Genomic DNA, 25613 nt, shown 5'->3' on the forward strand with positions numbered 1-25613 from the left:
TTTTTAATATGATGAGCTGAAAACTACAAAATTTGAGCACGCACAAAGTGTATTTTAATCAATTCAAATGAAGTAAAAAAAAAATATAGATCAAGTCCCCTTGCTAAAATAAACTAAAGTGGAATTAATGAGATAGTTGACCTAAAAAAAATCCAAGTTCGCTGTAAAGTTTCTATTATGAAAATAATATGATGGTCTTAGGTCTAACCTTGTGGAAGAATGCTTGCTGGCACGTGGGAAGATTTGTGTTTGACCCAGCAGTGGAAAAGGAGGAGTAACCAGAATTCCACATTCAGGACACAGACTAGAGGGTACAGAAATTGATCTACATATCCAGGGCATTTGGTTTTTTAATCAAGGACATCACTATTCACAAATAAGACTATTCTAATTAGCTGTCTGTGTGGAAGAAAAGCAAACCCGGGCTTCTGCCTCATATCATTTACAAAACAAGTGGCATTTTGATTAAAGTGGTATTAAAAAAGATAAAGGGAATCTGGCCAGATGGTTTGATGGGCAAAGGCACTCACCCTCAACCTTGGCCACCTGAGTTCAATTCTTGGAACTGCATTTGGAGGGGGACAGAAAAGGTGGAATCCCAGAAACTGTCTTCTAACCTCCACCATGGCATGCTTGTTCCCACCCCTGACACTGTACGCAAACACACACACATATGCACATAAACACGCACACATGTACACAGATAAATAAATGTGCTAAAAAAAGGGGATAGAAGAAATGTTTATGGGGAGAACTTTTAAAAATAGATTTGCAGAGCCACAATAAAAATGAAAACATCTCTATAGTGAAAAGGCAGATCGTTGTTAGACTAGATAGTGCATTTACGTGAGGGAAAAAAATGACCCACTCCTTTCTGAAGATGCTCCCTTGTTGCTGCTGGGAAGGACCATAAAGAATATCAACTAGCTACATTGTGAACCATGGGAAGTTAAGAGGGACTGAGAACAAAGAACAGAAAATGGGGAGAGTGCCACCTACCAGATGTATTTAAGTGCTCCACCCGGAAAGGGAAAATCAATCATGCAGAACACACTTTAGAGTGTGGGGATTGATGGGGATGTCCAATAAGTACACTACAACATGGTAAGGATCTTCTAGTTTTATGTTGGTCTCTTAAAAGTAACTGAAGCTACTTCACCAGAACTAACATGAAAACTTACAAAAAGCTCAGTTTAATAAAGATATCCCTCATGTTTTTATGTGTTTAATCTCAGCTGTCTGCAGGTTTGCATACATGAAGTCACTCCCAACACAGGCCAAACGAAATCTCTGAGACATAACAGCCTTCCTCTCTTTCCAACTCAAGCCTGAGGGTCATGTAAAATTACAGACATTTCCTGATCCCCCCTGGGACACAGTGGCCATCTTAGCCTTCTGGGAGTTTCTTAGTAGGGATCCGGTTAGTTAGTCTGCAAAATTTGCTTCAAAATAATTACAAAATAAAAATGCCAGCTTGTGAAGAAAATAATGCTTATCCCAGATAGACTCCTTCCCAAAATGTCCCACGGCTTAATTTTGATTTTTGTTGTAGATAAAGCAAGCATATTTTACTGGACGAGGCGCATTGTAGCCAGCTGTGACCAAGTGATTATTTTTTTTTTTATTGCAAGTGCAGAAATAAGCATTTTCCGGTAATGGCTCAAATTACATTGATTTTCGCAGTTATGGGCTTACCTGAAGCCTGCTGTTAATCACTCACGTCATGCTAATCATGTCTCAAGCTCTTTTTGAATTAAACCCACTGGGCTAGGAACAGCAAGAACAAAGCAAGTCCAAACTAGGAAGCTCCTGTTCCTTTGCTTTCCTTCCATTGGTGTGGACCCCACACCATGCTAGCCTGGTCTTTGTTATCCGTTCGAAGGCAATTTCTTTTCACCATGGATCCATACTGGTTAGACCTCCCTTCAGTTTGATTTCAATTATTTTTTCTAAAATACAAATTGCTCCTGCTCTCACACACAGCCTTTTACAAGAAAATGATTAAATGTTTCTTCCTGAAACAGGTTGATGTAATATTCTGCAAAGTTATTCTGCATTTTAGAGAAAATGTCACTGGACCCTCAGCTTAATTGGGAGAATTGTTTTGTTTATGATTGACGTAAACTAAATACCCTATGCAAGTGCCAGAATACATTTATAAACATGGCCACCTGTGCATAGAATCTGTGAAGCAATACTGCCACCAAGAGGTAAAATGGAGCAAAACAAAGGAATTGCGAATTAATTTTGGAAAAAAACATTATCTTCAGATAGTTGCTCTGTACCTAGAATGATTGGTGTTATAATAAGCTGACTTTTTGTACTATCACTGTTAGGATTTAATACCCATCCCCTTTGATAGATGATATTTGTGCTTCAGATGTATATAATAAAAATGGACAGTGATAACTATTTTGGAAAAAGATACTTTATCAATTTAATAACAGAGTCTCAAAGCAGCTGATTTACAAGTTAACTTTAATATTACATAAAGGAAGTTCTCGGTGTAACAATATGAAGATGAGGGTAGAAATAAACTCGGGGGGATTAAAATGAGTGACCCACAAACACTTTTGGCTAGACCAGCAGTCCCACGCTGCACACATAGCACAGCCGGTTCCTCAGATGACTGCAAGGCTCAGCAAGAAAAGCCCCCCTGGCCTGGATAATGATGTGGTTGAGATAAGGGAAGAAGGGGACAAAGAGGGGAAGGGTAGAGGGAGGGAGAAACGTGGCTTGCTTAGCCAGGAGTCACAAAACTATAACCCCCCCCCATGGGCATGCCTTCTCCCCTCCCCAGCTGGAGCTGGGCACACCCCGTTCTTTCTGTGGCTGTGTTTGGAGGACACTCCCTTTCACCGTCTTGTTTTTATTTTATCTTTCCTAATGTCAGAAGGTGAGACAGGGCACACAGATCTTTAGCTTACTTAGAATTAAATCTGATTCCCTTCTGGGGTTACTGCAGATAAACACGGGGTTTATTGAGATTTAAAACAAATTACGTTCAGGTGTGGTGTGTACCCCCCAGACAGCCTGTGGGGGGCGCACATTTGACACCCTGCCCCGCCAGAGTTTCATTCGCCCTCCAAATCCCATCCTGCCTGCCGGAGTGCCTTGCACCCAGGCTCTGACCTTTGCCGTTTGGTTTTCAGGTCCGTGTCCCCAGCAGGGAGGATCTCCACTTCCCCTATCAGATCTGTGAGGTCACCGCTACTCATCCGGAAGACTCAGACAAGTGCTGTGGCCACAGGCCCTGAGGTGCCTCCGCCTTGGAAGCAAGAGGGCTATGTGGCCTCCTCAACTGAGGCTGAGATGAGAGAAGAAACTACAATGACAAGCTCGACCCAGATCAGAAGAGAAGAGCGATGGGAAGGGAGATACGGTGTCCAGGAGCAAGTGACCATCAGTGGAGCGGCAGGCGCTGCTGCCAGCGTGTCTGCCAGCTCTTCATTCACAGCGGGAGCTGTCGCTACTGGAGCTAAAGAGGTACAGTCAGAAACTCTTTGCTTGTACCAGTTGACCTTCTGGTTGCTCTGACCCAATTCCAAACACAGAGCAGTCCAGATAGGTTACAGAGGAAACGCATAGGAGCCTAAAACTATAGCCAATATGGACGATCAGGTTTGGTTGTCATGCTTTGGACTGGCACCTTTAACTGAGCCAAAGACTAGTCTGTGAGGCTTGCATAAAAGATGGGTTTTAATGATGCAGGTAGTAGTGATAATTATGTATGACTATATTTTGCTTCTTCTCATAGTTCAGTTTTCATAAATTTTCCACGAAGTGTGTCGTTTTAAAACAGCAGTGCTCAACCCGTGGGTTACAACCCCTTTGGCTGACCTCTGTCTCCAAAATTAGCTAGATTTTCATTCATAACAGTAGCAAAATCAGTTATAAAATAGCAGACAATAATTTTATGGCTGGGGGTTACCACAACATGAGGAACTGTATTAAGGGGTAGCAGCATGGGGAGGGTGGAGAACCGCGGTTTTAAAAGCTTGGCACGCGTTGATTGACAATGCAGGTGAAACCAGAGGCCGACAAGAGCGCAGCTGTGGCAACTGTTGTTGCTGCCGTTGATATGGCCAGAGTGAGAGAACCAGTCATCAGTGCTGTAGAGCAAACTGCTCAGAGGACAACCACGACTGCTGTGCATATACAAGCTGCTCAAGAACAGGTACGCTAAGCGCAGGGCCATGGGGTGGGGGGTGGGGGTGGGGTTGCGCAAGCGCATCGTTCCGCTTTCGGTAATTGGGCTTTCCAATCCCTTGCGGAATTCCGCTGAAGGCCACAGGTCGCCCAGCATGGCCCAGGCTTTTAGAGCTGCCCGAGGAAAAGGTGGCCAGAAATATCAAATGCGTGCAAGCTGTAAATATCACAGGAGCAGACCGGGTTAGAAGAACTGCCTGGGCTGTGTGTGGCAAGCTGAAGTTAACTACTGTTTGCAAGACATCCGGGGACGGCTAGAGGCCGGCAGGCGGGAACAAAAGGCGGGTCAAAGTCTGGGTTCAGTTCCCACCTAAGCTAGGCGTGGAAACTACTATTTTAGGGCAGACATAGATTTCTCTAAGCTTTCCCCGAAGGGCCCTGGCTTTTACTTTCCTCAGAACAAATGTGACATTTGATTATCGGCTGGAAAGGAATATAAATCCAGGGTCACACCCCACCTCATATTTGAGTATACGTTGTTACAGTCTAAAAGCCTCTAGCTTTCCTCCCTGTGAGGGGGGAGTTGAGGGAGGTTGGGAGTTGATGGTTACACCAGAGTCCTGATGGGTTAGTGGAGGCTCCTGGGTGATGGGTACTGAATGTTTCCTTTTTTTTTTTTTTTTTTTGAAAATCAGATGAGAAAAGAGGCAGAAAAGACTGCAGTAACCAAGGCTGTAGTTGCTGCCGATAAAACCAAGGAACAGGAATTAAAATCAAGAACCAGAGAAGTGATTACAGCAAAACAGGAGCAGACGCACATAACTCAGGAGCAGGTGAAGGTGATTTTTAACTTACAGTGCCTCCATGTGTTGACACAGATGATATCGTTTGTTTGTTTGTTTGTTTGTTTTTTAACTCTGAAACAAGTTAATTCCAGGGCCATGTGTCTGGTTTCACATAAGTGACATCCTCATAGCATCTATGTCTATTCCTGAGCACTTGATACCAATACCCCTTAGCATCTCTGAGCATTCATATTTGAAATAAAATGAAAGCCTACCTCATCTAACTTTTTTATAGTCATTTACACCAATCATAGGTTTAACTATGTGGCTGTGACTAGGGAACAAGCAGAATTAAAACCAAAAAGATGACCTAGGTGCTGTGCTAGGTAGGATCAGGGGAGGATGGACAGGAAATCTGAGTATGCTATTTTAAAAGCTTAGCACTGCTTGCTGATCCTTGGACATTAGCACATGGGTTTCATATGAGATGCACAGCATGATATAGTAAGTCAAATGGTCAGAGATGGGATTAGAAGCATCTGGGGACAGATGGGAGACGGCTTCTTGATAAGGCTCTTGGCTAGTGGAGCCAAATGTCTGCAGGATGGTTTGAGAAGATAAATTCTCAAATCCCTTTTTACCCTGTGGTCATGAGTTTCAGCGCTAAGATACCTGAGGATGGGATCAACTCACTCCTTGGACATCAGGTGGAAGCAAAACATCCTTCGGTGGCTTAGGATTTGAGCAATGCTCTACCAAAAATAGATGCCAAACATACTGTCCCATTGTGTCTCAATTTTAGATGAGCCTTGATATTCAAAACCGTTATCATATTTAGAAATGTGTAAAACAAAATATAATAGAAAGGTAGATGAGTGTAAATGATTCTTGGATTCTCATATTAAAATAAAGAGCCAGGCAAAATTACTTCTTGTGACTTCCATAGTCATATTCTGAGCTCTAAAATTACTTTGACAATAAAATTAGCACCTAATTAAATTACCTATAACCATCTATGGAGGACATAAATCTTGTTAAGGTAAATTGCAACTGTCTACAAAACAAGCAGTCTTGAATCCAACGATCCCTTTCCTCTAAAGAGACTTACCATGTATATAGTTCAGAGAGAGAACAAATGTGTTCTTATTAATTAAGGTATAATGATTCAATTAATGATATCTCTAGAAAGGGAATTTCACACCTCCAGATTCCTACATCGTTGTGTTTAATATGGTGATAGCCACATTGGAGACTGGGAAACAATGAAATTCTGTTTTTGATCATTGATTACAGATAAGAAAAGAAACTGAAAAAGCATTTGTACCAAAGGTAGTGATCTCCGCAACCAAAGCCAGAGAGCAAGAAACTAGAATCACAGGAGAAATGACCCTGAAACAAGAGCAAAAGCAAATAACTCAAGAAACAGTAAGTCCGGCTTTGCGGGTTCTACAAAGGGCCCATTTCCGACCAGCTGCATGTACCTTAGCCCAGAACCTCAGACCAGAATCCCTGCTCTCTCTTTTCCTCCTTCTGTCTGCCTGTGTCTGGAGTTGAAACCTCTCCCTGGTGGGAATTGTTTTCTGTGTACTGTTTTGTGCCCGCCCAATCAGTTTGTGCAAACTCTTCTTTGAAGAGTTTGGGAGGTACATCCTTAAGCTTTCTAAGAGATCATACGTCAACAGAAGTACACCTCGATTCTGCCCACTAGCTACTACTAGTGTGTCAGTTTTGGACACGTAACCTGAGCCCTTTGTCACTCAGATTGGGACCTTCAGCCTTCGTGCAGTGGTGAGGTATATGCCTGTGTGCACCTGCTGGCACACAAGCACATACCTGAGTCCCAAATACTCTTAACTAAGCAGCAGGAGAAATGTTGGTCTTCAGAGAAGACAGTGCCCATAATTCCTGGGAAGTAAACATATAGGAAATGGGAAGACAAATTTGATGTCACTGAAGTCTACTTTTCTCCCCTTTGTCACCAAACTTTAAGGGACAGGGGCTTATATTTCAAGTCCTTTGACCCATACTCCTCTCTCAGCTGTTGGCTAATCCAAGAGCTACTTTCTTTAAAGTCCATTTGAGAGCACTGTCGTCTAAAGGGTTAACCAGAGTCAGCAGCCCAGGTGTTGCTCACCTCATCTTCAGGATAAAAGAGCCTTCTAGCGACCCAGGAATCATGCTAGGCAATATTTTGCACATAAGAATCCCTATGGCCATTGTAACATTGCAGATTGATGAGTTCAGGCAGCCGCGTTTTTCAGCCAATCGGCAGCACCCGTTCTTAACATGTCAGCCTAGCCCTGGCACAGTGTATTAAGGGACAACTTGGTAGATATTTCATTCCTAGGAAAACACACGTTTAGACCTCTGAAATGGGGATGCGACATTTTCTACCTCATCTCTAAGCCTTCCGTGTTCTGAACGTGGCCATCTTACCATTCCTTTTGTGCCCTTTGAAACTCAAATCTTCATTTCACTCTACAAAATCAGATAAGCCAGGAAGCCGAGAACATTCCTGCATCCGTGGTGGTGGTTGCCACTGCCGAGCCCACAAAGCTAGGGACAGCCGTGGGCGCTCAAGAAGAAACTGCTACCCAGCCAGGTCACATGCACCTCGCTCATGCACAGGTGATGACGTCCTGCCGGTGTGAAAGACACTCGACTTTCACAAGTCTCATCCCGGCTCTTAATCATAACTGTCCGTCTTCACAATCGCACGCACCTTCGGCGCCCATCTGGCTTTCACGGTCACGTCATTCCTAACTCTCACCTTCTCTTTAGATTGCTACTAATAGACGGTCATTCATCCCAGTGGCCTCCTATGGATCTAGACTCCAGTGTTCAAGGCAAACGTATGCACATTTTAAGTCTCTACTGGAACTTTGCGTAGATTAAAATAGGCACAACGTTACAAAAAAGAAGGAACCTAACTTAGTCTTTTCTTCCTAATGTGTTCTTCCTTCTAGTCATGCTGCGTTGGCATTCATTCTTGCCAACGAAACACTATGGATGGCCAAGACAATGCAGTAATGTGTAATGAAGTTCTAGGAGTAATAGGAAAATCTCTGCCTCTTTTCCAGTTAGGTTTTTTTTTTTTTTTTATTAGAGGCTCATGAAACTTATTGACATTGTCTTATCTTTCTCTTGAAATCCTATGCCCAGATGATGAAGGAAACTAGGAAAACAGTGGTACCCAAAGTCATAGTTGCCACGCCCAAGATGAAAGAGCAAGATTTAGTATCGAGAACTAGAGAAGCCATCACTACCAAAAGAGATCAAGTCCAAATAACTCAGGAGAAGGTGAATGCAGCTATTTGAGATAGGAAAACTTCATCTTAAGTTAATCTCTAGTAAACCACTAACTGTTGCATAGTATGAATCATTAATCTGTTTTTCTTTTTAAATGCATAACTAAAAATAGTAAATATGCGACCGAGTACCATTAACTTTTCCTTCACCCTTGATAGTCACGCACCTGTAACACCTGTCATTCATTTTTGTTAATTGTTATTATTCGCATGAGCATTGGCATTTTAATTTAAATTTTAAAAGCAGTATAGGAAAGCATCTGGAAATCATTTTGCAGATAACATTGCTAAGTTCTGTGAGTCTCAGTCTTTCGATGTAAGCACTGCTGTGTGAGTATTTAACTCTGAGTGAGTTTATCCTTGCAGCCCATTAGCAGGGGAATGGAGTGTGTGAATTTGTGTGTGTGTCGGGGGGGGGTCATTCTCTGAGTGTCTGAAGCCCATACGACTTAAATTTTGCTTTTACCATAATAATCAGATGAAAAAGGAAGCTGAAAAAACTGCCTTGTCTACAATAGCAGTTGCTACTGCTAAAGCCAAAGAACAAGAAACAGTTCTGAGATCTAGAGAAGCCATGGCAACTAGACAAGAACACATTCAAGTTACCCATGGAAAGGTGACTGTGTTATTCCAGTGTGGAATCCACGATAATCTATTAATCCCCCACCTCATGTGCAACCCCCATCATAACACATTAATACCAAACATCAACCTTCCTGTGTAGGAGACACTATTAACCACATTTATTTTTAGATAATTAAACATTTTGAAACTAAAAAGTGAAGTTATTTATTGTTGCACACATTGCAACAATGTATTTCTTTTCCAGTTTGTTTTTATCACTGTTTTCAACTTTTTATTATTAACACCTAGAAATCCTCCACAAGTTAATGACTGAAATTGCATGTGGTTTAATTTTAAGAGACTCAATGAACATAAAGTTTGTTGTATACCGGTAATGATGAGTCTGACAACGAAGAATGTGTATGTGTGCCTGTGTGTGTGTGTGTGTGTGTTCCTGTACGTGTGTGTGTGTGTGTGTGTTGATGAGTCATGAATTCAGTGCATTATGCCACAATCTAAGGATTTATTTCAGTTATGTATAACTTTTTTTAATGTGAAACTTTAACTTTTTTTGCCCGGTAGCTATCAGAGGAAAGAAACAGAAAGCTATAGAGCCTTCTGTAGCAGCTTCCACTGAAACTGCGCACGCTGCAGTATTGAGAAATCTGGAGAAAGATATATGCAACCAGGACACTTATACATATAAGCTATGAAAAGGTTACCTCATCTATTTGCAGCTGTACAAATCTCATGAATTAAACTATCTCCCGTAGCTATAATTCTCTCTAAATACGCTATCCACCCAAGTTTATTCTCCATTGGGAAATGGCCACTAAAGTTTTCAGTTTTGTTGGCATCGTTTGTGTCTTGTTTATGTTTTCCCCAGTGTCAATTTCTATCACAAGACCTTCAATTATTTTTTTTCTAAGACAAGATTTAAGATAACATTCAAACTTTTATCTAAGTCTAATATTTAACGGCACATCTGCCTTCTGGAAGTCTCATATGCAGCAAGTTTTACCATAAGTCATATTTCAAGAATTATGGTTGAATTTAATTTCTGTCCCCATTCACATAAATGTGTCTGTCTTGGTTTTGTTGTGGAATGGTAGCTAAGAGTGGAAGCTGAGATGATAAATGTCCCTATCTAAGTTGCTAGTGGCCACTGTAAAGCCTACTGAGCCAGCCACACTGCCAAGGACTGCAGAAGGACTGGCCATTAAGCAAGAACAAATATATTTGCAAGAAGAGCTGAAAGCTGTGGCGTGGAGGTGAACTGTATTGTCTCTTCCCGTCATCAGCTCGTATGACATCTCATCTGTTGCAAGTCTGTATGTTCCCTGTGCTCCACCTAATTGCTTTGCTTGTCAACAAAATGTGAGAGATTATTAGACTCGGGCTGAGTCCTCCCCAGAGACACAGTTAGCATTTCTAGTTATAAGAGACCACGCTACGTAACTCTCCTTAAATTAATTCTCAACATTTAACTGGTGTAAATTGGGGTCTCCTGATCCAATTTGTGTTCATTCTTATCTGGGCTCCAAAAATAAAAAGGATATTTAAGTCTACTAAGGACTAAGAACAGCTACCAGAATTGAATATTCATTTGCAATTGTCCACCAAGAAGCATATGTGTATGCATATATAAATCCAAGAAAAGGTACATTTTTCATGATTTGAAATATATTGCCAAGCCAGGCGGTGGTGGCGCACGCCTTTAATCCCAGCACTCGGGAGGCAGAGGCAGACGGATCTCTGTGAGTTCGAGGCCAGCCTGGTCTACAAGAGCTAGTTCCAGGCCAGGCTCTAAAAAAGCTGCAGAGAAACCCTGTCTCGAAAAAACCAAAAAAAAAAAAAAAAAAAAAAAAAAAAAGAATGAAATATATTGCCGTAATTAAGACTTTGGAGCATACTTTTAAAATTAGAGGCAATATTTCTTTCTTATCTCCGTTGTGTGATTTCTGGTCAACTGAAACCTTAAGTCAGATTTTTTTTGTCATTAGAATAAGGCTAAAACTTCCGTAGGTTGCTTCATATCACAAGCTGCTCAGTAGGTGCCAAGAGATGCACTGGAAATTTGGTTTATCCAGACAGACAGATGGCTGTGACCATCCAATGCACTGTGGAAGTAAGACTGACCCTTCCATTAGTCTTCAGTCTTTGCTTCTGCTGTGACTATGGTTTAACGTGCATCTGAAATGTGCTTCAAGTATAGAACCTAATACCTTTAAAAAAAAGTAACCTCCGGACCACACTTAAGGCATAAACAAAGCCTATTAAAAGATGGGATTGAGCCTCTTAGGATCATGGGCTTTAGAGAGAATCTGCTCCGCAGAAGAATAAAACTCTAATCTTCTTTGGAAAGCTGCAAAGATCACCTTCCCTTCACGTTGCATTTTGGAAGGCGCCACATATATGTATGAGGCTCAAGTCAGTTAATTGTTTTTCTTAGTAGTTTCTTTTATAAAACACATGGGTAACTAGTTGATGCCACAGATGTTCCCACATGTTCATCTTCAGCAGAGACCGCTAATGCAAACACAGACACATGCAAAAACAGCCACATGACCATTTGGAAGGTTTCCGGTGCTGCACAGAACTAAAAGATGCATGCCTCGTCAGCTGCTTCCCTTACTTTATGAGAACGCCTTTGCAAATCGCATTCCTGTTAATCAGATTCGTAGGAAGGAGAAAATAATATTTGTCTCTCTCTTTGCTTTAACTCCCAGCAAAGACAAAAGCAAATTGGACTTCAGTATGAAAGGTTGTTCTCCTGAATCCAGACATGATAACGCTCTCATTTCAATCACAATGTTTTCCTTTGTGTGCCTTAAGAGAGCTGTTTTTCTAATAGATCGAACACAGCTTATTCCCAGTGAGTCACGAGTAAATTCGGGCGTTCGTTCTCTGATTGGGAGCTTTCATTTCCTCTCACATTTGCATGCAACCCTGTCGCTCTATAGCAATTGATGTTTCTGGATGTGATGATGACAGTATTTGAGGATGCTTTTATCTTTGCTGTTGCCATGTCAGCGCCAGACGAGATGATTGACAAAATAATAAAAATAATCAATGAGGACAACCTGCTGCAGAGTTCTTATTTCCCAGTTGCTAGCTGATTGTCTGTCTAGCCTAGGGAAATTGTTTGAAATACTCAAAACGTCCTTAGGATTTTTACATCCATATTGTATTGTCCTGTCTTGTGTCTCTGTGGTCTACTGTCTAGGATATAGCAGCTAGGGGTAGTATATATAAATAGGAGTCTCTGCAATATTCTAATTAATGAAATATAAATTTTTAGAAGAGCCAAATTATGTTTCCGAGCAATTAACCTTTCTGTATTACTTGAGTACTCTATACTTATCACAGCCTTTACCTTTGTCTGTTCTGAGTAACCCGGGGAGCAATCCCAGGAGAATGTCCCTGGGACGAGATGCCCAGGTATGACTTTGACATTGCTGTCTGTTAACTTGGGAACCTTGTCTCCAGGTGGGCGTTGGGAAAAAGGCAGAAGCCGTGGCTACCGTTGTAGCTGCTGTGGACCAGGCCCGGGTGCGAGAACCCAGAGAGCCCACACATACAGAGGAATCCTACACCCAGCAGACCACACTAGAGTACGGATACAAGGAACACATTTCTGCCACGAAGGTGCCCGAGCAGCCCCAGCGCCCAGCCTCCGAACCCCACATCCACGTTGTCCCCAAAGCAGTCAAGCCTGTCGTGATTCAGGCTCCTTCTGAGACTCATATCAAAACTACTGACCAAATGGGAATGCACGTATCATCACAGGTGAGTCTGCACCGCATTTCACGGGGGGGGGAGGGGGGGGAGGCAGCGACGCGTGCTGTGGGCACCTGGTGGACAGGGACATCACCGAGTTTCATGTCATGTAGGTCAAGAAAACTACAGATGTATCAACCGAAAGATTGGTCCATGTGGATAAACGCCCCCGCACAGCAAGCCCGCACTTTACCGTTTCAAAAATTACCGTCCCTAAGACAGAACACGGATATGAGGTAAGATGTGGAGCATAATAAAGATGGTTAACTCTAAAAGAACAGTTCCTTGCTTGTGATGCCAGCATCTTAGTGTAGCCAATGAGGTCCCTTTTTGGTGAGGTGCCAGTGTTCGTGGTGGACTCAGATACCAGAACCTTGTCTTCTGGAAAAGGTCTTCTAGGGTGAAGTCAATAAAAAGTTATCTTCCAACCAACTCCAAGACAGGCTTCTCTGTCTCTTGTTTCAAAGATGGTTCCAACTCAGTTGCTTTGACCAATATATGTCTTTTTCTTTTCTTTTTATTTGATTTTTGCTTTTTTGAAACAGGGTTTTTTAGTGTAGCCCTGACTCTCCTGAAACTTACTTTGTAGACCAGGCTAGCCTCAGACTCAAGAGATTTGCCTGCAGCTGAGCTCTGAATGCTTGGATAAAAGGCGTGTGACACCTACCGCCCATCTTGATTAGTGTATTGCTAATCTTTTTGTAAATGGTAGTAGTTTATATACATATCCTATGGGACATGTCCAGTAACCTAAGTACATGTATTTTAATAAGAGTAGACAATGGCAAGTCAAATATTGACGTGATTCATCCAGCAAAGTGGAAAATGTCTGTTTTCACCTGTCATATAGACTTGTGGCTGTCATTCAAATGGGCAATTTCAAAATATTCTTAGAATCGTTCAATTAAAAAAATAGTTTAAGTTTCCCTTTGTAATGGTTCCCAGTGCAGCATTCATTATTATCACATGACAGTTAAACTGGATTGTGGATTGACACAGCTCTGGTCTAGAGTCCTGCTTCTGTTTCTTATTAGTCCTGCCACACGGGGAGACACATAACCATCTTCAAAGTTAATTACTAAAGTTTTTATGATAAGAAGTCACCTTCTCTGTCCTCCAGGAATCATAAGCAGATGTATAATGCCCATGTTTGGGAATCATCTCAAGTTACTACTGAAACCAAATAACCACACACATACCCCAGGATAGAAACAATAAGGAGCCCTTCCATATACTTTTCCTGATGTCTGCTTTTACCTTTCATGTAGACTTGTGGCTGACATCCAAGTGTGCAACCACAAAGTACTTCTTAGAATTTATCGATATTCTAAATTTTATTTTAACTTTCCTGTTATAATATAGGTTTCAAATGTAGTGTTCATCAGAAATGAGTGAAGGAAATTCCTCACTGAGCTCTAGAATAGCTATAAAGTAAGGGGCATCTCATGCACCTCTTTACAGGGGCAGTTTTGAAGTTTTTCTAGCTAAACAGAAATAACCACGAGCTTTATAAATTGGCTGACCTCTGCCTTTTCATTAACTATAAGAGAAATAATGAAAGTATTTGGTCACATAGAGAATATCTTGGTTCATGTGTCTGCAATGCCTGCTCTCAGGGGCAGATAGAGTGAGGCCCGATACCGAGACACCGGTGCTGGGCATTTCTGAATGACCCGCATAACCACAGCTCATCTCACAGCAATGCCATCTCACCGCTCTTCCCTCCAGGCGTCGATAGCTGGTACCGCTATCGCCACGTTACAAAAAGAGTTGTCCGCCACATCTTCTACTCAGAAGATCACCAAGTCGGTGAAGGCACCCACCGTGAAGCCTGGAGAGACGAGAGTGAAGGCAGAGCCCACCCCTTCGCCACAGTTCCCCTTCGCGGACATGCCGGCGCCAGATACTTACAAGAGTCAAGCTGGCATTGAGGTGAAGAAGGAAGTTGGGGTGAGCATCAGTGGCAGCACGGTTCGTGAGGAACACTTCGAAGTACTGCGTGGCCGTGATGCCAAGGTGGGTCACCCACGGGCCAGGCGGGTGTTCTTCTCCCTTCCCGTGCTCACGCTTCATTTTATCAAGCACGCTATGGAAGGGAGGTGGTTTTTGCAGAAATACTTTTATTACTTGGTGCAGGCTGATGGCTCATGAGCTTTCCCTTCACTCCGTGGCTATCTTATAACCTCCTTTCTCAAAACTGTAGGTAACAGAGGCCGCACGCGTGCCTGCACCTGCTGAAATCCCTGTTACTCCGCCTACCTTAGTCTCGGTGAGTAAGCACATTGGCACCTTGGCCCCTGTTTACCTGTGCTCAAACCCCTTCAACGTGTGCTAGCAAAGACCAACTTCTCGTACTTTCAGGAAAGTGCCTTAGTGGTGGACAAGCTCTGGCTTTCACACGGTACCCTGTTTGGCCAGGAAAGGGGACTTCCACCCAGTAACCATCCTTCTTATTCTTAATGATCCTGATATATGTATTATATATCATTATATATAATATATAATTATAGGAAATGTGGGGATGTAATGAGCAACTGGGCCCCTTTGGAGCCTTTGACTTCACTGGGGGAATGTACAAAAACAGTTCATAAAACCCAGAAGGTTCTCAGCACCCTGGTGGGCGGAGCATGGGAGGATCAGCTCCAGTTAGGGATCCCGTGGAAAAGCTGTGTTGACGGATGGTGCTGGCTGCTGAGCCTTACATCTTCTCTAGAGTTTAAACGTGAAAATAACAGAAACCTCCTGGTTATGTGGCATTAATGTCCTTCCACTGCAGAGATAGGGACATGCCTGGCACTGATTTCAAATTGGGAATATTCCAGTTTCCAAGTCTGTGCTAATTGTTCTGGAGTTCTCATCACAGGGCATTTGGTGCCAATTGAAATGTTCAAGCCCCAACCATATATTCGACCTAATTTATAGAGGTGATTAATGAGTGTGTGCACAGTAGTGGTACCTTTTTCTTCTCTTTTCAGGGCTTAAAAAATGTGACTGTCATAGAAGGTGAATCTGTCACCTTGGAGTGCCACATCTCTGGATACCCATCTCCCAAAGTGACATGGTACAGAGAAGACTACCAAATCGAGAGTTCCATTGATTTCCAGATAACCTTCCAGAGTGGAATCGCTCGTCTCATGATCCGCGAAGCCTTTGCGGAAGACAGTGGACGGTTCACGTGCAGCGCCGTGAACGAGGCTGGGACCGTCAGCACGTCCTGCTATCTTGCTGTGCAAGGTTGGTGGTGGCTTTCTTCCTTGATTCTCACATCCATTCCCAACTGTGTCACCTCATTCAGTAGCCATATCCTTCAGGAGCAGTTTCTGTCCTGTGGGGAAGTTACAGAATAGATAACAGGGTCCCCTAACTCCTGACACCCACCGCGGTCATTTGTGGATCAGACTAGAGGCTCAGGCCAGTGTCACCTTTTGTCTTCTAGTGTCGGAAGAGTTTGACAAGGAAACAACTCTGACCGAGAAATTTGCCACAGAAGAGAGACGGTAAGCCATCCTTCCCCCAGCTTAGATGCTGGTTTTGCATGGTGTCTTTCCTGCAGTTACTGGCCCACGGCTACCTAGCAGCTAACAGGAGTGACATTCTCTTCCCAGCTTCGTCGAGTCACGAGACGTGGTCATGACGGACACCAGCGTCACGGAGGAGCAGGCAGGGCCCGGAGAGCCTGCTGCGCCTTTCTTCGTAACCAAGCCAGTGGTCCAGAAACTGGTGGAAGGTGGGAGTGTCGTGTTCGAATGCCAGATCGGTGGCAACCCAAAGCCCCATGTCTACTGGAAAAAGTCTGGCGTCCCTCTCACCACTGGATACAGGTACGCTGATGGCTGGTAATAGCGTTTCTGTGGGGTGATATGTAGATATAAAGCTATATGGGTATTTTAGAGAGTGTGTGGATACTTAGACACCCTAAAGAGATGTAGAACTTACTTTCCCCATCAATCCCTTAATGTAGATTCCCTCATAATTAAACCTTATTAGTTATTCTGAGATGCTTTATATTCCCATGGTTTGGATGGTTTGTTTTGGTACAAGAGACTGACGTAAGGCTTCTAGACAAGCGTTCTACCATGTAGCTATATTCCCAGCCTTTCACAGAGACTTTATTGAGAAATAAAGCTTTGCAAGAAGAGGAGATGGAAGACATATTCTACAATTCCGGCTTATTGAACTGATAGTGTTTTAAGAGAAAGTCTTACACACCCAGTCCCAGAAAATATTTAAGGGAACTTTCAATAAATGCATACTATAATTAAGTTGCCTGACAACTTAATAATAGAGATTATGTAATGGAGAAAGCTAGTTATGCATGAAAACCTGTACTAATAAAGTTGTGCAGTTAAATTGAAGGACAATGTAAACACATAGATATTATTTCTTATGAACTGGATCTACAGCGTACCAGGGTCTAAATACCTCAGTATTTAGACTTTATGGACTTGATTCATTTTACCTTTAAATAACTCGCAAAGAGAAATAACGGACAAGGAGAAAACACCTGTTGTTCAGTGCCTATATCACTTGCCAGTGTAAATGCTGAGGGTCAGTATTTCTCTATGTGGCCTTGGATTCTGTTGTCTCTTTTGTTTTGTTGTGGCGAGTTTCCTGTGTTGCCCAGACATGCCTGAGCTTCTGGGATCAAGCAAACCTATATACCACAGCCTCCCATGATTCTGAGACTGTCAGTGCACGCTGCTATGCCTACCTGAGTCATCTTTGACATAAAAACTTGAAGTTGTTGATCCTCCATTATGCATCCCATGCGTTTTCTCAGTTTTCAACAGATTTATCCTCACTTCTTGGTAGAACTTAATACACAGGTCTCCTGTCAATGAATTCTGTATCGTAGAGCCGTTCACAAGCACATTTAGCTTTTTTACTCTAAGGAGGGTGGTTTATGACTGATAATTTCATTTCTTCCTTTCCATGAAGATACAAAGTGAGCTATAACAAACAAACTGGAGAATGCAGACTGGTGATTTCTATGACGTTTGCGGACGATGCTGGAGAGTACACCATTGTCATCCGTAATAAGCACGGGGAAACTTCTGCGTCTGCCTCCTTACTCGAGGAAGGTGAGGACTGTCCTGAGCTGCCCCTGCACAGCATGCACTGAAATGAAGGAGAGAGGCTGAGTGTTTGCAGGGAGACACCTTGCAGCTTCCCAACCCTCATAGTTGCTCCCATCCCTTTCAGCCCCAGCTACACAGACAATGTTTTAGACCACAAGGGCCAGGAAGCCATGCCGTGACTAAGCTGCTGATCCCTGGCAGTAGTTTCTCTTTGGTGAAGGACACTGTTTTATGTTCCCTGGATGATGTAGGGATTTCACCTCCACGTGCCTTACAGGTTCAGGCTGCTAGCATGTCTCAACACAGGATGGTAGTGGCAAACTGGAGGATGCACCCCTTGCTTCCAGAGAGTGGTGCCCTCTACCTCCCTTGTAGTGTGGCCTGGTAAACTTGCACCATGCTCAGTGCCGGAGCCCCCAGTATTTCATAAAAAAGCGGAAAGTCAGAATTTATCAATGGTCATGATTTAAAGAAGAAAATCTTGTAGCATTCATGCCAAATAAGTCGTGTTCTTTTTTTTTTTTTTTTTTTTTTTTTTTTTTTTTTTTTTTTTTTTTGGTTTCTCGAGACAGGGTTTCCCTGTAGTTTCTAGAGCCTGTTCTGGAACTAGCTCTTGTAGACCAGGCTGGCCTCGAACTCAGAGATCCGCCTGCCTCTGCCTTCCGAGTGCTGGGATTAAAGGCGTGCGCCACCACCGCCCGGCATAAGTTGTGTTCTTGACTCGCCTTTAGTCTCTGGTAGCTTTTCATACGTGTGGAAGGCCATCCACATTCTGTCTCACTTGATCCGCTCCAGTCCCCTTGAAGGAAGTTACCTTTTTATCCTATTTAGCAGTTAAAGCACAGAAAACTCTGGCAGGCAAATGGATTATTAATAGACTCAGAGCAAATGAGGAAGACCTCTGGGCGAATCCCCAAGGACGGACTGCTACTATCACATGCTGTACACAAGGGTGCTACTTGTTAGTGGACATTTGGTTTTGAGATAGAATCTAATAAATATTTATAGAACATTTTTTCATGATAAAAATTTGGAAAACCTGTCTTTGGTTAATTTATCATGGATATAGTCTGCCTGATTGGATAAGTGGTATGAATGTTTTTTGATAAGAGCACCAAAAATTATCTTGTGTTCTTGTCTCTCAGCTGATTACGAGGCACTGGTGAAGTCCCAGCAAGAAATGCTTTACCAGACACAAATGAGTACATTTATTCAGGAACCCAAAGTGGGAGAAATAGCACCTGGATTTGCATATTCTGAATATGAAAAAGAGTATGAAAAGGAACAGGCCTTAATTAGGAAGAAAATGGCCAAAGATACTGTGATGGTCAGAACTTTTGTGGAAGACCAAGTAAGTATAACAATAACAGCTAACTAAACCAGTTCATAAACCACATTTTCCTCCCATAATTCCCATTTTTCATATATTTACCTTCAACCATTTGTAGGTCAAATTCATTGCTGCCCAGTTTCTCCGATCTTCATGGTATATTGCACTTGAAATTTGAGAGTTGGGAATATATGTGTGAAAAAAATATGGCTTTAGAAATGGGGATTGCATATTCAAAAAAGGCAAATAGTAACATAACCAAGTTCATAATGCCAAGCTCTCTCTATCTCTGTGTCAAACACCCACAAATAACCCATACTCTTGGAATACAATTTTATATAACATGCCATAAAGATGACTTCGACATAGATTAAAATTAAACCAAATATAGAAACCTTCTAGATTCTTCTCACAGTTACAAATGTCAATAAGTCTTTAACACTGAAACTAATATGTATCCTTAAAGGACTTCTACCTGTTGTCATCTTTTTATTACGTAGGAATTCCATATTTCTTCCTTTGAAGAGAGGCTTATTAAAGAAATTGAATACAGAATCATAAAGACTACATTGGAAGAGCTTCTTGAGGAAGATGGCGAAGAAAGGATGGCAGTTGACATTTCCGAATCTGAAGCTATCGAGTCAGGATTTGATATAAGAATAAAAAATTACAGAATTCTTGAGGGGATGGGTGTCACTTTTCATTGCAAGATGTCTGGATACCCATTACCCAAGGTAAAATAAATAAAAATGTGTGGGGTGTGCCTCCACACTGTGGTAGACACAAAAAAGTTATACCGTGCTTGTTTAATCCTAATTTATCCACACGTATATGATGTTCTCTGCAGATTGCATGGTACAAAGACGGCAAGCGCATCAGACAAGGGGAGAGATACCAAATGGACTTTCTACAGGATGGCAGAGCCAGTCTGCGTATTCCTGTTGTCCTCCCAGAAGACGAAGGCATCTACACTGCATTCGCCAGCAATATTAAAGGAAATGCAATTTGCTCAGGGAAGTTATATGTGGAGCCTGCTGCACCGTTCAGCGCGCCAACTTACATGCCCACACCAGAAGCCGTCAGCAGAATCAGGTAAGACGTCTACTCGGAGTTAAGTGGCATTCAAATGGTTTTAGAACACCAAACATCCCTGTAGAGAATTACTAACCTGTGAACATTAAGGACTGAAATAGTACAGAAGCCAACCACTGGTGATGCTGGCAATTGCTGTTTGATGAACAAAGAATTTTCATCAGTATAGCAAACTATTTTCCTATATATCTAAGGCAACAACAATGCCTGTTCATTTAATGTGTGATCTTAATGAATGATACCCTGAATTTATAAAGCAACCCTACCGTGGAGTGGGTGTTATTGCTATTTTTAAAACAGTAACACTGAGATTCCAAGAGACTGTGAAAAATCAATTTAGTTCATCCAGGCTAATAGTCACATTATAAATGCAAGCCAATCTGAATACATAATTAGTGTAGGGTTTTGCAGTGTTTGTTAGCAAATCTAATTTTTATATTTTTCTTCCTTTTAGATTAAAATAGATTTTCTATTTCTCTACATTTATTTATTTGCTTCAAACAATGAGCAGTTGCTAACATAGTTTAGTAATTTAATCATGAAAATGAAATGACTAATTTAATTAAAGGTGAAATGAAAAGAAGCTTATATGAGCTGCCTAAGATTTTGAGTCTGGGAACCTGAATGTGTTGAGTGACATGGGTTTAACACAAGCAAAACACAACTTTAGGAATAATAATATATTCTTCTTTGAGTTTAGTGTGCCTGGGGTGAATTCTAAAACATGCAGAAGTACATCCCAAAGTAACATCACCAATTAAGACACACAGATTTTTTTTTCCTGTGCCTCCTGCATGCTTCATGAAAAAAATAATGGTAACCTTCATTTTCCAGGTCTGTCTCTCCGCGTTCAGTGAGCAGGTCACCCATACGCATGTCTCCTGCGATGTCCCCTGCACGAATGTCCCCCGCACGGATGTCACCTGCGCGGATGTCCCCTGGACGCAGACTGGAGGAAACCGACGAATCACAACTGGAGAGACTGTATAAGCCGGTCTTCGTGTTAAAACCCGCGTCTTTCAAATGCTTAGAAGGACAGACTGCCAGATTTGACTTAAAGGTTGTGGGTAGACCCATGCCAGAGACATTCTGGTTTCACAATGGTAAGCCTGGTAAAGCTTCGCTCATGAGTCACTGAACACAGAAACTTTTATGTGTATATCCAACTATGCAAAAAAAAAAAACAAAACACCTATTTTGTGTTTGCTTATTTTTAACAGGAGAGCAAATTGTCAATGATTATACACATAAAGTTGTCATTAAAGAAGATGGAACCCAATCGCTGATTATCGTTCCCGCGTCACCCAGTGACTCTGGAGAATGGACCGTTGTTGCCCAAAACAGAGCAGGGAAATCTACAATTTCTGTGACTTTGACTGTGGAAGGTAAAGCGAGAGTTTTTTATTAAAACGAAAGCAAACTGTTTCTTCATTTGGGGTCACAACCAGGCACTCCGGCCCCCAGCTGCTCTAAATCGTGGCCTTTTTCTTCCAGCTGTGGAACACCAGCTCAAACCAGCGTTCGTGGAAAAACTGAAAAATGTCAACATCAAGGAAGGTGCCAAGCTTGAAATGAAAGTCAGAGCTACGGGTAACCCCAACCCTGACATTGTGTGGCTGAAAAACAGTGATATTATTGTGCCTCATAAGTACCCGAGGATCAGGTCTGTTTGAAAAGAAAGTCAAATTAAACTTCTTATACAGATCAGACAGTCAAATAAGCAGAAAGTGCTGCCACTATATTAATGGTTTTGTTTTCATGTTTTAAAACAGGATTGAAGGAACCAAAGGAGAAGCTGCCCTAAAGATCGACTCCACCGTCAGCCAGGATTCTGCCTGGTATACCGCCACAGCTATTAATAAGGCGGGCCGGGACACCACCAGGTGCAAAGTCAATGTTGAGGTTGAGTTTGCCGAACCCGAACCAGAAAGAAAACTGATCATCCCACGAGGAACGTACAAAGCAAAGGAGATTGCTGCCCCGGAACTGGAGCCTCTCCATCTGAGATATGGTCAAGAGCAGTGGGAAGAGGGGGACCTCTACGACAAGGAGAAACAGCAGAAACCGTTTTTCAAGAAGAAACTCACTTCCCTCAGGCTGAAGCGCTTTGGGCCCGCCCACTTTGAATGCAGACTCACGCCGATTGGTGACCCCACGATGGTGGTCGAGTGGCTTCATGATGGAAAGCCGCTGGAGGCGGCCAACAGGCTCCGTATGATTAATGAATTCGGATACTGCAGCCTTGATTACGGAGTTGCCTATTCTCGAGACAGTGGTGTGATCACGTGCAGAGCCACTAACAAATACGGGACTGATCACACATCTGCCACACTTATCGTTAAGGATGAGAAAGGTCTAGTGGAAGAGTCTCAGTTACCTGAAGGGAAGAAAGGCTTACAGAAAATTGAAGAGCTAGAGAGGATGGCTCACGAAGGTGCCCTCACAGGTGTGACTGCAGATCAGAAAGAAAAGCAAAAGCCAGACATTGTCTTGTTCCCAGAGCCAGTGAGAGTGCTCGAAGGCGAGACCGCCCGATTCCGCTGCCGAGTCACCGGCTACCCCCAGCCCAAGGTCAACTGGTACCTCAATGGACAGCTCATCCGTAAAAGCAAACGATTCAGAGTTCGCTATGATGGGATTCATTATCTGGATATTGTGGACTGCAAATCCTACGATACAGGTGAAGTCAGGGTCACGGCGGAAAATCCTGAAGGCATGATAGAGCATAAAGTAAAACTTGAGATCCAACAGAGGGAGGATTTCAGATCCGTCCTCAGGCGAGCTCCTGAACCAAAGCCAGAGTTCCACATCCATGAACCAGGGAAGCTGCAGTTTGAAGTGCAAAAAGTCGACAGACCCGTCGACACCAGCGAAACCAAAGAAGTGGTGAGACTGAAGAGGGCCGAAAGGATCACCCATGAAAAGGTGCCCGAGGAGTCCGAAGAACTGCGCAGTAAGTTTAAGCGCAGGACAGAGGAGGGGTACTATGAGGCCATCACAGCCGTGGAACTCAAGTCTCGCAAGAAGGATGAATCTTATGAAGAACTGCTCAAGAAAACCAAAGATGAGCTGCTGCACTGGACCAAAGAATTAACCGAAGAGGAGAAGAAAGCCCTCGCCGAAGAAGGCAAAATCACTATTCCAACTTTCAAACCTGAGAGGATTGAACTTAGCCCTAGCATGGAGGCACCCAAAATTTTTGAACGAATCCAAAGCCAGACAGTTGGCCAAGGATCTGACGCCCACTTTAGAGTCAGAGTTGTGGGAAAACCAGACCCCGAATGTGAGTGGTACAGAAACGGTGTAAAAATTGAGCGGTCTGACCGCATCTACTGGTACTGGCCAGAAGACAATGTCTGTGAACTGGTCATAAGGGATGTGACTGCCGAGGACTCTGCCAGCATCATGGTAAAGGCCATCAACATAGCTGGGGAAACTTCAAGTCATGCGTTCCTACTTGTCCAAGGTAATCAGAAAATGTTTCATCTAATGGTGTGCTGTCTCTACGCCCATGAATATCCTGTGACATACTTAAATGTTTTTCTTTTCCCATTATTCAAATTGTTTGAGTTTAATTTTCTTTTTTCCCCTTGTAGCCAAGCAATTGATCACTTTCACACAAGAATTGCAAGATGTTGTTGCTAAGGAAAAGGATACCATGGCAACATTTGAATGTGAAACTTCAGAACCATTTGTCAAAGTAAAATGGTATAAGGATGGCATTGAAATTTATGCAGGAGATAAGTACAGGATGCACTCTGACCGAAAGGTTCACTTCCTGTCTGTGCTGACCATTGACACCTCCGATGCCGAAGACTACAGCTGTGTACTTGTGGAAGATGAAAACGTCAAAACAACAGCCAAACTTATTGTGGAAGGTAAAAGAAATAATGACTACATTGTTTACTGGAGTCATTCTTTATTCTGTGATAAAATTATCTAGACATAGCTCCTTCCACAAAAATGATTTTAGAGAATTAGATGCAAATTTTATATCAAATATCAATTTATATTGTTAATCAAAAATATTGACAATTTGGGTATTTTTTAAAGCAGTGTTGTTTTTTGGGCTCACTTTAAAATGTCTTAATTGAAGTATATCTCCCTGCTTCCAAAAAAATTTCAAAAATTAAAATGATGTAGGTGTGTCTTCTATCTATCTGATGATTTCATTGGATAATTAATAAAGAAACTGCCTGGCCCATCTGATAGACCGGCCCTTAGGTGGGTGGAGTAGACAGAACAGGAAGAAGGAAGTGAGGTAGATGGCTCAGTCAGATGCCACGCCTCTCTTAAGTTAGTCAGACTGCCATGCCTCTCCTCAGAGAGAGATGCGATGGAGCCAGCCGTTCAGACATGCTGAATCTTTCCCGGTAAGAAACCACTTTGTGGTGCTACACAGATTATTAGATATGGGTTAGTCAAGATGTGAGTAAGAGGCTGAAATAATGGGCCAGGCAGTCTTTAAAAGAATACAGTTTCCGTGTAATTATTTCGGATAAAGCTAGCCGGTGGCTGGGAGCTGGGCGGCGGGAAGCTGGCCCACAGCTCCCCACTACATTAAAATAGCTGATTTGTGGTAAACCTTTCTCGACTCACTAGCAGGAAGATACAAAAGACAATTCTTGAAAGTAGGAGAGGAAGATAATAGGTATATAAGGCAGCATCTCTCTCCTATGCTAGTTTCATAACTCTCCAAAGACATTAACTCACCTTCATCTTATTTTTCAGGTGCAGTTGTTGAGTTCCTGAAAGAACTTCAAGACATAGAAGTCCCAGAGTCATCCTCAGGAGAGCTAGAGTGTATTATATCCCCAGAAAACATAGAAGGCAAATGGTATCACAATGATGTGGAGCTAAAGTCCAATGGCAAATATTCCATCACATCCCGCCGTGGGCGCCAGAACCTCACAGTCAAGGACGTAACCAAAGAGGACCAGGGCGAGTACAGCTTCGTGGTTGACGGGAAGAAGACAACCTGTCGACTGAAGATGAAACGTGAGTCTTCCATCCCTGACACTGTAGTATGCAGCAGTAGGGTCAAGGGTGGAACAATGACGCTCATTTCTCCCCATCTTTCACAGCCCGGCCTATTGCGATTCTCCAAGGACTTAGTGATCAAAAGGTCTGCGAGGGTGACATCGTTCAGCTTGAAGTCAAAGTTTCCCTAGAAAATGTGGAAGGCGTCTGGATGAAAGATGGCCAAGAAGTCCAGCAGGGCGACAGGGTTCACATTGTGATAGACAAACAATCCCACATGCTGCTTATTGAAGACATGACCAAAGAGGATGCTGGGAACTACTCCTTCACTCTCCCTGCCCTTGGACTCTCTACCAGTGGGCATGTCTCTGTCTACAGTGAGTCTTACGTGGTTTTATGTTAATTCTTCTCCTTTAAAAAAATTGATGCCCGGGATCAAACCCGTGATGTTTCACATACAAAGCAGGTCTCTATGATGAGCTATAACCCCGGATCTAGTCTTATGTTCCCATTGACATTGAGCTGAAGAACTTGAATGTGCAGATGT

The 25613-nt window shown here is 42.7% G+C and overlaps 1 protein-coding gene across 1 annotated transcript in view; it reads left to right on the forward strand.

Moving 5' to 3' along the window:
• Nucleotides 1-25613, forward strand: part of Ttn (titin) — a 271490-nt gene that overhangs the window by 6408 nt on the left and 239469 nt on the right. Inside the window, 25 exon segments of the mRNA XM_038336350.1 lie at nt 3153-3486; nt 4025-4177; nt 4845-4982; nt 6228-6359; nt 7425-7562; nt 8097-8234; nt 8721-8858; nt 12296-12595; nt 12700-12822; nt 14315-14602; nt 14790-14855; nt 15562-15820; nt 16023-16083; nt 16192-16407; nt 17525-17667; nt 18810-19015; nt 19495-19728; nt 19842-20086; nt 20921-21189; nt 21307-21471; nt 21581-21749; nt 21859-23552; nt 23683-23964; nt 24818-25084; nt 25171-25443. Coding sequence (XP_038192278.1) covers nt 3153-3486; nt 4025-4177; nt 4845-4982; nt 6228-6359; nt 7425-7562; nt 8097-8234; nt 8721-8858; nt 12296-12595; nt 12700-12822; nt 14315-14602; nt 14790-14855; nt 15562-15820; nt 16023-16083; nt 16192-16407; nt 17525-17667; nt 18810-19015; nt 19495-19728; nt 19842-20086; nt 20921-21189; nt 21307-21471; nt 21581-21749; nt 21859-23552; nt 23683-23964; nt 24818-25084; nt 25171-25443 — 6431 coding nt within the window.

Source organism: Arvicola amphibius, chromosome 7, assembly GCF_903992535.2.
Source record: "Arvicola amphibius chromosome 7, mArvAmp1.2, whole genome shotgun sequence".
Taxonomy (NCBI): domain Eukaryota; kingdom Metazoa; phylum Chordata; class Mammalia; order Rodentia; family Cricetidae; genus Arvicola; species Arvicola amphibius.